General features: G+C 40.8%; 1 protein-coding gene across 24 annotated transcripts in view; it reads left to right on the top strand.

Annotated features, from left to right (window-relative positions):
• SDCCAG8 (SHH signaling and ciliogenesis regulator SDCCAG8) overlaps window positions 1–14,519 on the top strand; it is a 246,891-nt gene that overhangs the window by 84,690 nt on the left and 147,682 nt on the right. For 23 of the 24 annotated variants that reach the window (XM_023247420.2, XM_045049307.1, XM_023247417.2 and 20 more), the window contains one exon: window positions 377–493. In XM_023247420.2, coding sequence (XP_023103188.2) covers window positions 377–493 — 117 coding nt within the window. Of the gene's footprint in view, window positions 1–376; window positions 494–2,857; window positions 6,203–14,519 lie in introns of those variants that run through there. The other variant, XM_023247425.2, reaches the window with a different exon arrangement.

Below are 14,519 nucleotides of genomic sequence, written 5' to 3'. Positions count from 1 at the left end.
TAATAATTTGAATGAGTATTGATGTAGCTTAATATTATAGTTAATGATTTCACCTAGTTAAGATTGAGGTGACAATGCATTTTGGATAATAGCATGCAATTGAAACGATTTTTCCCACAAAAAATCTTGGGCACATTACTTAAATTTCTCAATACATTTCTTTATCTGTAATCTGAAGTTGTTAAACTCAGTGGTACCTGATACTGCCTTCGCATCTTAACAGAATGCATTGAATATTCTATACAGAAAATGCCATTCTTCGAAGAGTTCTATTGTATTTTATTTATATGACCTCTAGGGGGCACCAAAAGATCTAATTGCAGGCATTGCCTGGTAGATTCCAGCAGCTATTGATGTAGTTTTTACAATCTAACAGGTGTGTGGGGAAATGCGCTATCAGTTGAATAAAACCAAAATGGAGAAGGATGAGGCAGAGAAGGAGCACAGAGAGTACAGAGCAAAAACTAAAAGGGATCTTGAAATGAAAGATCAGGTAAGAGATGACAAGGGTAACTGCAGCAATTAAAGACCTAATTAAAGACGTAAGTTATTTATTTCTATTATATTGCTTCTAACTAATGGAACAATCCAGTTTATACTATTAAAAGAATTTCATTTCTAGTTGCCTAAAATTATCACCTTTCACATGAAATGGTGAGAATACAGCCGCATGCATATAAAATCCCAATCTGACAGGTCATAAATAATACATTTGGATATGTGTATCTATTACTTACAAAAGTAAAAAAAAAAAATGTTCTAATGCACAGTTTGAACCTAAAATATACGTACATAAAGTTCTTGAAAGATGCCAACTTGAATCCAATTTTAAGTGAAAAAGTTTAAAATTTGTAAGATGAGATGAGTTGATATGTAAATATGTCAATCAAATTGATTGTTGGCAGAGCGAAACCAGTTTTAACTAAGATAACCATGAATACGTTTGCCTAAATACAGGGAAATTAGAAATGTTAGGGGGAAATGCTGCTTACTTCAATCTCAGCTGAACAGATGTTTTATGTTATATCTTTGTTGAGATCGTGTAGATACTCCAATTTTCATTGTCGACATGGATAAAGTTTTTAGAGAGGCAATTCTAATAGACTCACTTTGGATTTTCTATTTTCATGTTACAGTACAGAACATTGGAGGCTCTCATTCTTTATGTTCAGCAAAAGCAGATTGATAAATCTATTCCATTAAAATGAGTTCTCAGTGTCAATATATTTTTTTAAAAAAACACCACAATTTAAAAGTAGGTAGCTCTTGGTAAATTTTCTCAAAACATATTTCTAGTTCAAGGCATTTTATTATACTTTCCAGCATATTTTCCCTTTCAACCCCGTCAACTTTCTATGCAGATGACACAGAGACAGTTGGGAAAAGTATTAAAAATGAAAGTGATAATGAAATTTAGTACAAAAAGTTTTTCAAGGCATAGCTGAAATCTCTGGCATTAAGTTAACATCTGAACGACCAAAATCAGATTCTGCTTTTGTGCCGCTATATTCAGACTTTAATTTTCAGAGTTTTCATTACTAACATGTACGGATAATGAAACTATTTCATGGCATCCAGTTGGGGGCGTGCCTGATAGTAGAATTGAAAATCCTCTCTGTCCTCGACTGAAGGACTAAGACTACCACACCAAACGGAACTTTCCTTTCCTTTCCTTTCCTTTCCTTTCCTTTCCTTTCCTTTCCTTTCCTTTCCTTTCCTTTCCTGATGTATAATGACTTTTTTTTTTAAGGGTATCATCTTGGTTTGCTCACTAGCATTATTATATACTTTTGTAATAGTATTTTATAGCATCTGCCCAATATAACATCTTGGACTAACTGGAAAAACAAATAGGAAGAGTGTCTGAGTTACTTAAAATTACAGGATAATGTTCCAGAGAGAAAAAACACTATAGGAATAATAAGATTAGCATATCACTTGTAAATGAATAACGTGTAGAAGTGTTTGTAGTATTTGTCTTTCAGAGCTTATAGCTCTTGGCAATTAACCAGCAATGATGTGGAGGCTAAGGTTGCAGGATTTTAAAAGGAGCCGTTTCCATTTGTAAACCATTTCCTGCTACATAGTGAAACATTAGCAGTTTTCATAATGATTTCCAGTGTTTTTAGATAAAGATGTGCCTTCTCAGGAGGTCAGAGGGTTAGGAATAAAACCTTGGAACGGTTACAAGATGCTTGTGATGTGATGTGCTCGTTACCATTTTCTCTTGGACAGAATGTGAGGAAATCTTATAGGTACTCTTTGTAACTATTTTGTATCAAACAGACAGTTTCTGAAAAGAAAGGAGTGGTGTCTCATTCCGAGGATGATCTGGACGAGCAAAGCAGCAATTGTTCTTTGGTCTTTCAGCCATGACCTGACCTTCTGTCCGCAAGACCAAAGAGCTCCTTTGCTTGCCCACCATCTGCACTCAAGAGAGAAATTTACATTCAACTTTTAAAAGCTGGGCATGTCGAGCATTTATCTGAAATACTTATAATAATATAAAGTGTATTTAACTTTTAGAGTGTTACACATCACGCAATTGAGCATGACAAGAAGGCCATCTCTAGCTTCACAAACAAAGTGTTCCTTGTAATATAGTCATTTTATTCATATTTTTGTTAATCTGGACTCTTGATACATTTTTAAAGTAGGTGGGAAACTGTGAGATTGGAATGTGGTAAGAACAAGAGCTTTTTTGATGTCTACAAAATAGGGCAAATGGTTGAGCACCAAAATCATTTTCTTTGTGACCCGAGCCTTGACTCTGGCATAATTAGAAGGAAGGGTTAGGGGACTAACAATAGCGATCTCTTCCTCCCACTTTCTCCTTTTCTTCTTTATATTGTGTCAGGAACCCATGGGCGGATTATCCTTCCCATCAACTCCTTTGTATCACATCAGCATAGAGCGGCCCTGCCAGCCCGAGAGGACGCCTCTTGAACTAAAAAAAAAAAAAAAAGAAAAAAAAAGACATTTGGTTTGGAGGAGAATGAAAAATCTGTACCCTGATTTTTATTACAAATTTTTTGTAAGCAACAGGTACACATACACACACACACACACACACACACACACACTCCATTACTGGAATTTAAAAACATACAAAGAGAATGTTAATATGAACTCCCACATCTCCATCACCTAGGCTCACCATTTTGCCAATTCTATTCCATCGATCTCGTGGGTTTTTTTTCCTCTCTTCCTCCTTCGTCTTTTTTGTCGCCTTTGTCGTCTGTTTCTTCCTCTTCTCTCCCGAATTCTGTCTTCTTCCCCCATTGCTCCTTTTGCTGAAGTATTTGAGGCAGATCTCAGACATGATGTTATTTCACTTATGAACCCCTCAGTGTGCATCTATGAAGGATATTTTTTTTCATAACCACCAGGTCGTCATCACACATGACAATACCAACAATAATTCTTTAATATCTGATAATGCCAAGCCCATATTCACACTCCTCTGACCATCTTAACAATGTCTGTTTTTTGGCTGTTTTTTTTAGAACCAGACAGACAGGAGCATTTTTGTATGTCAGAATGTTATGGTTTGATCTTCTTTAACAGGAGATAAAGGGATATCTCAGCAAAATTTCAACTTTCTTTATCTGCTGTTGTCTCATTAAATTTCACACACATATTTTGATTGAATTTATAAGGTGCGTCAGCATCATTCTAAAGAAATATGAATTAATCCTAGAGCCAACTGTCTGAAGGAAAATGGCTACCATGTCGCAACCCCAATAGTCATATCCTGAAGTGAGCCCTGTAGAGTCTGAAAGACAAATTTTGTAATTAATTCAGTCTTACATTTAAGATTCGGGAGTGTGACTGGAAGCCCATTACAAAGGTTATGGCTGATGAAGAAGTGAAAGTTTCTTTGTCACCTTCCATTCTGGTAGATGAATCTCTGAAGGTGATTCTTCAGAGCTAAAAGGTTTGATCAGGGTATAGTATAAACAGAAAATGCAGTAATTTCAAATGCAGGGGAAAAGTGATATTTTAAAGGTATTAAAATATAAAAATTTTCCTTTCTTTTATAGCCTTTCTCTCTCCCCCTGTCCCTTTCTCTCTCTCTCTCTCTCTCTCTCTCTCTCTCTCTCTCTCTCTCTCTCGCCCAGTTATGGTGTTTTCTATTTGCTGTTTAACTTCGGATGACCTCCAGCACAGGGCTCCCCGGGGTGGGGGGGTGGGGTGAGCAGTGGGGAGACCTACCTGGTAGCTGGATCAGGGTAAGCAGAGGCTGTATATTGAGGCCACTGGGTGTTGTCGGAGGCAGGGATGTAGCCACCTCTGTGTCCTGCCCTGTGATGTCAGGGGCACACACCCTCAACCCCATCTTCTCCAGGTTCACACCTGGGCTCCTGGCAGAGGCAGAGCATGACAGCAGTACACGACCCCACCCCCACACCACCCCCATGACCTGACTCCACCCGAGACACAGGGCAGGATAACACAGCTCGGGCCAGACGAGGGAACTGCAGGGGAACAGGTGTCTGAGGACCGTCTCGGGGCTGCCGTGAGGCAGTGAAGGGACAAGACCGCGGACCCGAGCAGCAGCAGCGCCACTGCCTCCTCAGACTTTCCTGACAAAACACAAGTGCCAGTATATAGTCATGAAGAAGTTCGAGAGGTCGACCACAGAGCGCTAAACGGCAGGCTTCTCAACCCGGGGCCCCATCCGCCTGCACCCATCACACGCCCGTGACGGTGCCAAGGCAGTGGGGAGAGGCAGGCAGAGGTGTGGTGTGCTGCTGCACGTGCGTGCACTCCCACCGACACACGCCGACGTGGAGGAGCGTGTAACACGCCCGTGGGCCCCGTACCCGTAACCGACGGCTCATGGGCCGAATCGACCGACTGTCTGTTTTGACAAGTAGTTGTGTTAGAACACGGCCACGTCCGTTCGTTCTCTGTTGTCGACGGCTGCTTTCCTGCTACACAGAGTCGAGTTGTGGCGGAGACGCTCAAGCCCACGGAGACTGAAACACTTACTCTCTGAGCCCTGATGGACCAAGGCGGCCAGCCCCGGCTGGCCCTGGGTATAGAGACAGAACTGTATGTCTTTGGGTTCTCATGCCTTACTAAACAGTGGAGCTTGGGTTCAAAGACTCCTCAATCTTCGATGATAACTTAATGGTTTTAGAGTATTTCTCAGCGCAGCACGTGGCCTCTTCCGTGGCCTCTTCGTCATCTCACGGCCTTGCCAAATGAGTGTGTGACTGCTTAGGGCGTCATCATCTTAGTGGTGGCACATGGTGTAATAATAATGGCTTAGGTGAGAGTATAAATATAAAAGTTGCTTTGCAGCACAATTTCTTTTAGGTTGGTACAGTTTTTTTCAGATAAGACTTTTTTTTTTTTTTTCCCACCAGTATTGCATAAGTTATAACTTTGGAGTTGTAGCTACAACTGAGCAGGAGGCGTTGAAGTTCAAAATCACTTGAGTGGGGTAATGAAAACAAATATTTTAGGGTAGGGCACATATAAAAAAGAAATAGATCAGAAAATTTTGGCTAGAAAAATTGGGCCAAACAAGAATTTGAACTCCTGTCTACAGCAGTATGATTCAGCACTTTAGTACTGACGTCATAGGTGGACTGTTTCAGTGGAGGAATTATTTCTGAAGTACAGTTGACTTATTTAAATTGTTGCAAGACGTGCATCTGTTCTGCATGGCTTTGTGTAAAGATGAGAAGAAGCCTTCAAAGTCCCAAAAGGAGGTCCTACTGAAGGGCAGAGAAATAAAGACAATGAAGAAGAGTTGAAGAATTACACCTTTTCATTTCGAGAAGTCTAAATCTTCGCTACCTTCACGGGCTAGACATATTCTTTCAGGGAGGAAGCTTAACACCTGTTTAAACGCCTTGATCCTCAATATGGAAAGAATAAGAAGAAAGCTATTTAATCACAGCAACTGGAAATCACAACAGCCTGAAATAAGAACTTTCTGACAGTAAGATGATTGCAGTAGATTGCAGCAACAGGCAATGGAATTTTCTTCCCTGAAACTGCCAGTTTCAAACAATAAGAACAATATGCTGAAAACCCAGCAAATGGACCTCCGAGGTCCACTGTCTTCTACTGGATTGTGGGAGCATCCTCAGAATATTTCACTCCGATCTGTTCAAGTGGCTAGTAGTGGTATTTGTCTTTTCTGCTTGTAATTTAGCACCTACAGATTAAAGCGAAATCCTCCTCAGCTCTGTTCTCTGCTTTGTGTCTGTAGTGCCATGTGATCTCGTCGGAAGGCTTTGGGGGAGTATACTGAGATAATGGATAGCTTCTGGAGAGCTAGACTTGAGAGACTTTCCAACTACCACCTGCAGTCTCACTTCTGCCTCTGAAAGCTGACTGGGAGAGGGGCCACTTGGGCATGCCGTTAGCACATGTAATCACTCGGTCCTGGTGATGACAGAGCCGCTCTCCAGTGTTCTTCACACCCTCTTCCAGCGCTGGAGGCTCAGCGCGTCCCTCTCCCTGCTCCTCACTCAGGCAGCAGCCGCGTGCGAGGGCTTGGCCTACCCAGGCCGGTGCAGGAGGCACCGAGGGGGTGCTAGCTGGAAGACCCAGGTCCTGCCCTGAGGGAGTTTATATTCTAGCTGAGGAGATGGGGTACACATTTGAACATGCCTACAAAAACCTTGCAAAGCAGCATATCGACAAGTGCAAATTAATGTAGTGTGAACTTCATGCTGGCTACAGCCCATGCGAGGCAGAATCTGGTTCCATGTGTGTGATGCAATAAAGCTTTTTTTTTCTAGCATCTTCCCTAAGTACGCCCTAAAGCATTGTTCAGATAAATTTGTGTTCTTATCACAGCCTAACCAAGAATTGTGAGAAAATTCTTCAGCCCGGCGTATGTCTAATAAATCAGCCTCTTTTGTTCTTGCGCCGCGCGCTGCTTGAATGGGACAAATGGGATCATGTAAATAAAAATAAAATTCATTTAATAAAAGATTATTGAACTTCTGTTTTTTCTAAAACACCATGCAAAGTTAATTTCTTCATTTTAAACCGTAATTGTGTCGGTAAAATTACAAAATTAGCAGTTAAAAAGTAAGTTTTTTTGTGTGTTTTTTTTTTTTTTTTGCTTTTTTTTTTTTGCACAGAACAGTTTCCAAATCAATCCAGTGAATAATACCAAGTTGGAGATTATTGGGGCATTCATCATTTGATAACTCTGTTAATATTTTGGGCAGTACTTGTTTACCCCATTCATGAAAACCCAGTGGAAATTTATACGCTCAAAAAAGAGTCCTTTGATTCTCCAAGAGACATGGTAATGCTATTCACCATAATGATGTATTTTTTAAAAATCAAATGTGTAAGCAGAAACAATATATCTGAAGATAGCAACTTAGGGCTGTTCAGAGATAAGGGTACAAAGAGGATAGAAAACAAGCCAGTTTAGAAAGCATATGCCTTGTGGGGTAAACATTTAGAAATAAATGTCTTTGGATAGGAATATAAAACTGTAAGTGAACTCAAGGAATTTTTGCTGTATTTTCAGATTCACTGGATATACGTATTTTGGTCCTTAAAAAACTTTCCGCATGCTTCTTTTGACTTTAAAGGTTGGACCCACAGACCAACCTGCCGCTCTTTGGAGACCATCGTCTTGGGTACCAAGTCCGCAATAGGGGTAGCTACCAGATGGCCAGCAGCGTTTTGTGCGGCCACACTGGCCAGCAAGCTGGGAAGCGTTAGACATAGGGCAGCTACGTGTGCTTTTTCTTTTTTTACAGTCCAGAAATATTAGTACTGATACCCAGTGTAAATATTACTCATTACTACAGATGTACAACTTTTAAAACAATATTATATAAACATAAGCACATTCACGGAAGCCAATAATTCCATCACCCAGTAGAGCAAATTGTTTTCATTTTTCTGTTTTACCTTTTACTTTTGTCCATATGCATATATGGTATTTGCAAATAGCAAACATGCTACTTGGTAGAATTCTGGGTTTTGCTTATTTCACTTAACTATATCTCCAGCATTTTTATGTGTTACTTCCTCTTCTTCATAGTGATCACTTCAATATGGCCATGTACCTGTACTTTTAAAGGAAAGAATAATAAGTCAGGTTTGGGGGCGCCTGGGTGGCTCGGTCTGTTAACTGTCCAACTTCAGCTCAGGTCATGATCTTCCAGTCGGTGAGTTCAAGCACCGCATCGGGCTCTGTGCTGACAGCTCAGAGCATGGAGCCTGTTTCAGATTCTGTTTCTCTCCCTCTCTCTCTCTCTCTCTCTCTTTCCCCTTCCCCCGCTCATACTCTCTGTCTCTCTCTCTCAAAAATAAACAAACATAAAAAAAAAGTCAGATTTGGAATAGAACAAACACTGTTTGTTACAAATTTAGAATTTTTTTGCCCTAAACTTCACTTGTTGCTTTAATTCAGCAACCATATATGGCATGCACTGTGCCGGGCTGGAGCGCACTTCTGTTTTTTGGTTCTTAGAGAAGGGAAGATGTAAGGCAGGTATGCAAATAACTATATGTCAGAGAGGTCCTAGTAACTATAATTAGCAAACTACACAGGGGGATGGGGATTTAGAAGAGGGAGAGATGGCATCCTTAAAGGATGGGTAGGACGTTGCCCATTAGAGATGAGAGAGGAAGGCATTTTGGTTGGAAGATCCAGTGTGACAGCTTGAGCAAAGGAATGGGAACGGTGGGGTGGGCTGTGGAAAAGGAAGATGCGTTCAAGGAACATATGTGTCTTGATTCCATAGCATGCTTGCATAACTGACCCCAACATCTCCAGTGCCATAGAAAATAGGCTTCTTTCTGTAAGGTTCAGAATCCCAGTGCAGTTCCCTATTATGTAACATACTGCACGCCCTGCAGTCAGGCGTAGAAGTCATGTTATATGTGGGGAATATTTGCATTGGTTTTTCATTTCCTTTGTAGTGCTTTCTACGTAATAAAATAATTTCAAGATTTTCAAATTTCAGATAGCATACAATAAAATGTCATTTTATAAATAATGTTAGAATCAAGTAGGATTAGTTTTTTTAAAAAATAAAGAATTCACAGTTCCCTTAATGATTTGTAGACGGTATCTTCAAATGATGGAAGATATCTTCAAATGACGGGGTCCTACTCGACCTTCGGACTGTGAGTCCAAAGACTTGACTTCTTGATTTGGCTTTTCGGCTAACTTCCTGAGCAAACCTCTCAGAGCCTCACCTTCCTTCCCAGTGAAGTGAGAAGCTTGGAGAAGTGATAGCTAAGGTTTTCTCTAACTCAAAATCCCTCCGTTTCCAGAAACACAGGAGATATTTCTCTGCCTCTCTTAATTATGAACTAAGTATTAATAAAATCAATATAAATCGCATGGAGTTTCAAGTGTCATTTCAAATATTCCAGTTATTCAGCTGATCTGATAAAAATGAAGTTTTACTGTCACCAATTTTAGATCATATTTTTTCATTATGATTAATAATAGGACAATGAAATGTCTAGCCTTTTAAACAGTTGAATTTAATTACAAGACAGACTTTAATTTGCAATAAGGATTAAAGCCCTACTCTGAATTAAGAATGAAGTTCTATTGGATACGTTTCAGGCAACAGCACACTGTCCAAGGAAGTATTTTAGAGGAGTAGCCAGCTTTCCTGAAACCCGTGGAATGAAATATCCTCAGCTGGAGTTCCCGTGTGAACTCTCGATCCCCAGGATGACAAGGGTGTATTCCTGTTGGAGAATTATGATCCTAATAGCTAATGCTTTCCCTTAACACTTCCACTTGGTGCTCTAACAAAATGTAGTCCAGGAATGAAATGTGTGGCAGTTCTGGACCTAGGTGACCTATTATATGATCGTGTTCAATTTCTGTATTTTGATTTTTTTGTTAATCATCTGAATGAAAACAATAAAAAAATACTTTTTTAAATTCTCTTAGAGATTTCATGTATCCCTGGAATGTTTCCTGGGCCCTCATTGGAGTCCGGTGTAAGAGACTGCCCCAGGCAGAGGTTATAGATATAAGTCTGCAGATTCTAGATGTAACTGACTGTTAGTAAGTTGCAACATGTCTAGATTCTCCCGTTATTCTTGTTAACAGATTGTCAAAGTAATTTAACCCTTTTTTGGTGTCAACATCTGTAGTTAGGTGGATCAGTTATGTAGTCGCATTTAGTTTTTAGGGAAAAGACAAGAGAGCAGCAGTGTCCTTATTTCTTGCCTGCCTACAGCCTTCCTCATGAGGAATGGGAAATTGTTCTTTGTATCACATCTCTGTACTTACAACCGAAGTTCTGATGATCATTCCATCTCTGCTCTGCCTCTCTCCATGGTAATAAGTCACGCACCTGATAGCATCAGCCTGGCTTTGGAAATCATGAATCAAGCTGTGGTTGAAAGTTCCCACTGAAGTGCAGGAGAGTGCTCCTGTTTTCTTAGAGTGGCAGCTAGGGGAAAAAGAGAAGTAAATGCTTCTGGGGACACCTTAAGAAGATGGACTGAAAAGAACTGTTCCACTTGAAAGTTTGTCTCTTCATTGCGAGTACCGCCTTTTCTTTTGGATCCTTCTTTCACTTGCTCAGAATTTTACATAGAAACCTGAATTCACTCATAGGGAGAGATAATTGTCATATCCCAATTTGAATTAGAAACTTTAGGGTATCATGTTCAAGTTGCCTCTCCACTGAAATTTATCATAGAATTATAGGACCGGGTCAGTGTTCCTTTCCTAAGTTACTGAAGGTCCACTCTCTGTATAGTGATTGAAGCCATACAAGGGTTTGTATAGCAAGAACCAGATATGTTTTAATCGAAAGGTGGAGTTAAGATAATGGGTCAAATATCTATTTATGTCTATATTTAATTTTTTTTAAATTTTTTAATGTTTATTTATTTTTGAGACAGAGAGAGACAGAACATGAACGGGGGAGGGGCAGAGAGAGAGGGAGACACAGAATCAGAAGCAGGCTCCAGGCTCTGAGCCATCAGCCCAGAGCCCGATGCGGGGCTCAAACTCACGGACCGCGAGATCGTGACCTGAGCCGAAGTCAGACGCCCAACCGACTGAGCCACCCAGGCGCCCCTGTCTATATTTTAAAATCTGTGAGTGGATATTGATCTTTGTATGTATCTTGCTAACATGTCATACAAGAAGTTTGACTAGCTGATGATGACAACCAGTCTTAAGTCTCTAAATGCTGAATTTAGGATACCTTAGACTTACCTCATCAGCTGGAAGAGAGAGTAGGCCTTCTCAACCACAGCTTGATTCATGATTTCCAAAGCCAGGCTGATGCTATCAGGTGCGTGACTTATTACCATGGAGAGAGGCAGAGCAGAGATGGAATGATCATCAGAACTTCGGTTGTAAGTACAGAGATGTGATACAAAGAACAATTTCCCATTCCTCATGAGGAAGGCTGGAAGAGAAGAGAGGACCCTCTGAGAGTTGTCTCAGTTATAAAAACAATAAGAGAGGGGCGCCTGGGGGCTCAGCTGGTTAAGCATCCGACTTCAGCCTAGGTCATATCTCACCGTTCCCGAGTTCGAGCCCCACGTAGGGCTCTGTGTTGACAGCTTAGAGCCTGGACCCTGTTTTGGATTCTGTGTCTCCCTCTCTCTCTGCCCTTCCCCCACTCATACTCTGTCTCTCTATAAAAAATAAATCAACATTTAAAAAATAATTTAAAAAAAGAGAAAAGAAGAGTAGAGGGAAAGGGAGGAAAAAGGAGGAGAAAATGAAAAAGATTTTAGAAAGCATTCTATAGACATTTACACTAAGAATAACTGGGCTTTCCATTAGACTCTAACTCAGGAAAGGCAAACATGACCACAGATCCATCCATTATGTTCCATCAGCAGTTTCAGGAGGGATCCATAATAATAGATTTTTTAAAACTAGAATTGCTATTATAACCACCTTCTCCCCACTTCCTCTCCCCTAAATCATTACTGGTTGTTGAGAGTAATTCCATATAGCGTGGCACTTTTCAGAAGATGCTTTTTAATCACATAGCAATAAAATTGATGGAGGTGATTTTTTTCATTACCTCCCTCATTTCATTGGCCACATATGAAAAACCAGAGTTGGAGGGCCTCAGGTCATAAGGAGCAATGGCTTCATGGGCACTGAGAGCCAGAAAGTGTTTAATGACTTAAGCTGTCCCCTTCATGTTGTAGAGGTTTAGACTGCAGGGGAGCACAGAATGATTATCTCACTTGTATGCACTACTTTGTTTAATATTACTGATAAACTATTATATGTCACTCACAAATAGTCACTGGGGTTGCAGTAGGATATATTTAAATAAACTATGTGTAGTGCTCATACAACTCTTCTGGTCTGGTGAGGAGGTGAAATGTGACAAGGTGGGGGCTCAGTGCAAGGGGTGGCATCCTGTGGTGGGAGAGAGTTTGAAAAGATTCTACTCAACAGCCAATTCTCCACATGGATGATAAGAAAAATCAATGGGGGGAAGAGTAGTTTTTCAACAAATGGTGCTGGGCAACCTGGATATCCACATGTCAAAGAATGAACTTGGGCCGCTACCTTGCGCCGTATTCCAAAATTAACTCAAAGTGAAGACGTAAATGTAAGAGCTAAACTTCTAAAACTTTTGGAAGGAAACATAGGCCTAAATCTCTGTGACCTTGGACTAGACAGTGGTTTCTTCGTTATGACACCAAAGGCACAGGCAACAAAAGAAAAAGAATAAATCAAGCATCATCCAATTTGGAAATGTTTGTGCTTCAAAGGTCGTCATCCAGAAGGTGGAAAGGCAATCCCCACAAAGAGAGAACATGTTTACAAATCACCTAGCTGGTAGGAGACTTGTAACTAGGACTTATAAAGCATGCGTACAATTTAATAAAAAGACAACCCAATTTAAAAATGGGCGAAGAACCTTAGTAGATATTTCTCCAAAGAAGACAGGCAAATGGCAGAAGAAGTTTGTGCACAGTTGCTCATCGTCATTAGCTGTGAGAGAAATGCAAATCCAAATCAAGATAAGAACTACTTTCCACCTACTAGAACGACTGTAACCAAAAAGACAGATAATAACAAGTGTTGGCGAAGATGTGGAGAAATCAGAGCCTCGTGCATTGCTACTAAGATTGTAAAGTGGTGCATCTGCTTTGGGGAAAAGTCTGGCAGTTTCTCCAAAGGTTCAACATGGAGTTACCGTGCAACCCAGCATTTCCACTACTACGTGTATACCTGAGAGGACACACGTCTCCACAAAACTGTGTTCCTGCATGTTCACTGCAGCATTATTCATAATAGCCCCAAATGGCAACAACTTCAGTGTTCATCAACTAGTGATGTGATTATATCTATTTCTATATACTGGCAGTAAAAATGAAAGGAGTATTGATGCATTCTATAACATGGTCAAACCTTGAAGGAAGTATGCTAAGTGAAACAAGCCTGTCACAAAACAACTTATTGTATGACTCCATTTATGGGAAATGTCCAGAATAAGCTAATCTTTAGAGACAGAAAGATTAGTGGTGGCTTGGGGCTGAGGAGGTTGGGGGCAAATGGGGACTCCTGCTAATGAGTATGGGGTTTCTTTTGGGGGCAATACAGTGTTCTAAAATCAACTGATGTGATGGTTGCACAACTCTGTGAATGTGCTAAGACATGTTCAGTTGCACACTTGAATGAGAGAATTATATGTGAATTATGTCAACAGAGCTGTTGCTTAAAAAAATATTCCTACCACAGGGGCACTTGGGTGGCTCAGTCAGTTAAGCGTCTGACTCTTGGTTTCAGCTCAGGTCACGATCTCAACTTCGAGGTCACAACTCAAGTTCGAGCCCCACATTGGGCTCCTCACTGGCAGTGTGGAACCTGCTTGGGCTTCTCTTTTTCTCCCTCCCTCTGCCCCATCCTCACTCACTCTCTCTGTCTCTGTCTCTCTCTCAAAAATAAATAAACATTAAAAAAAAGAATCCTACCCTAGATGGCGTATTTCAGCCTAGTCTGGAGGGGAACAAGAGTAGGAAGGAAAGGCCGTTCCGGTAAAAGGGACAGAATAAGTAGGGACACTGATCTGTATATATCTGGAGGACAAAAGGAGGCTCCAGAGGTGAGGACGGAAGACTGAGCCCCAGAAAACTGTAGTCTCTTGCCAGAAATATCTGTGAATCACTTGACGTCAGAGTCTGTATCTTGTTCTGCATCCCCAGTATCCAGCACAGAGAAGGCTTACCAAAAGTTTTATCTGTCAGTTGCACAAGTGAGTAAATGAATGCACAGGTAAGCTGAAGAATGAACTTTAAATACTCAGTAATAGGGGCGCCTGGGTGGCTCAGTCTGTTAAGCGTCCAACTTTTGGCTCAGGTCATGATCTCACAGTTTGTGAATTCAAGCCCCACGTTGGGCTCTGTGCTGACAGCTCAGAGCCTGGAGCCTGCTTGGGATTCTGTGTTTCCCTCCCTCTCTCTTCCCCTCCCCTGCTCATGCTCTGTCTGTCTCTGTCTCTCAAAAATAAGAAAAACATTTAAAAGAAAATACTCAGTAATAGTGCCTCAACTAAACG

Source organism: Felis catus, chromosome F1 (genome assembly GCF_018350175.1).
Source record: "Felis catus isolate Fca126 chromosome F1, F.catus_Fca126_mat1.0, whole genome shotgun sequence".
In the NCBI taxonomy this organism is placed as follows: domain Eukaryota; kingdom Metazoa; phylum Chordata; class Mammalia; order Carnivora; family Felidae; genus Felis; species Felis catus.
This window is presented reverse-complemented; position numbering and strand designations above follow the sequence as displayed.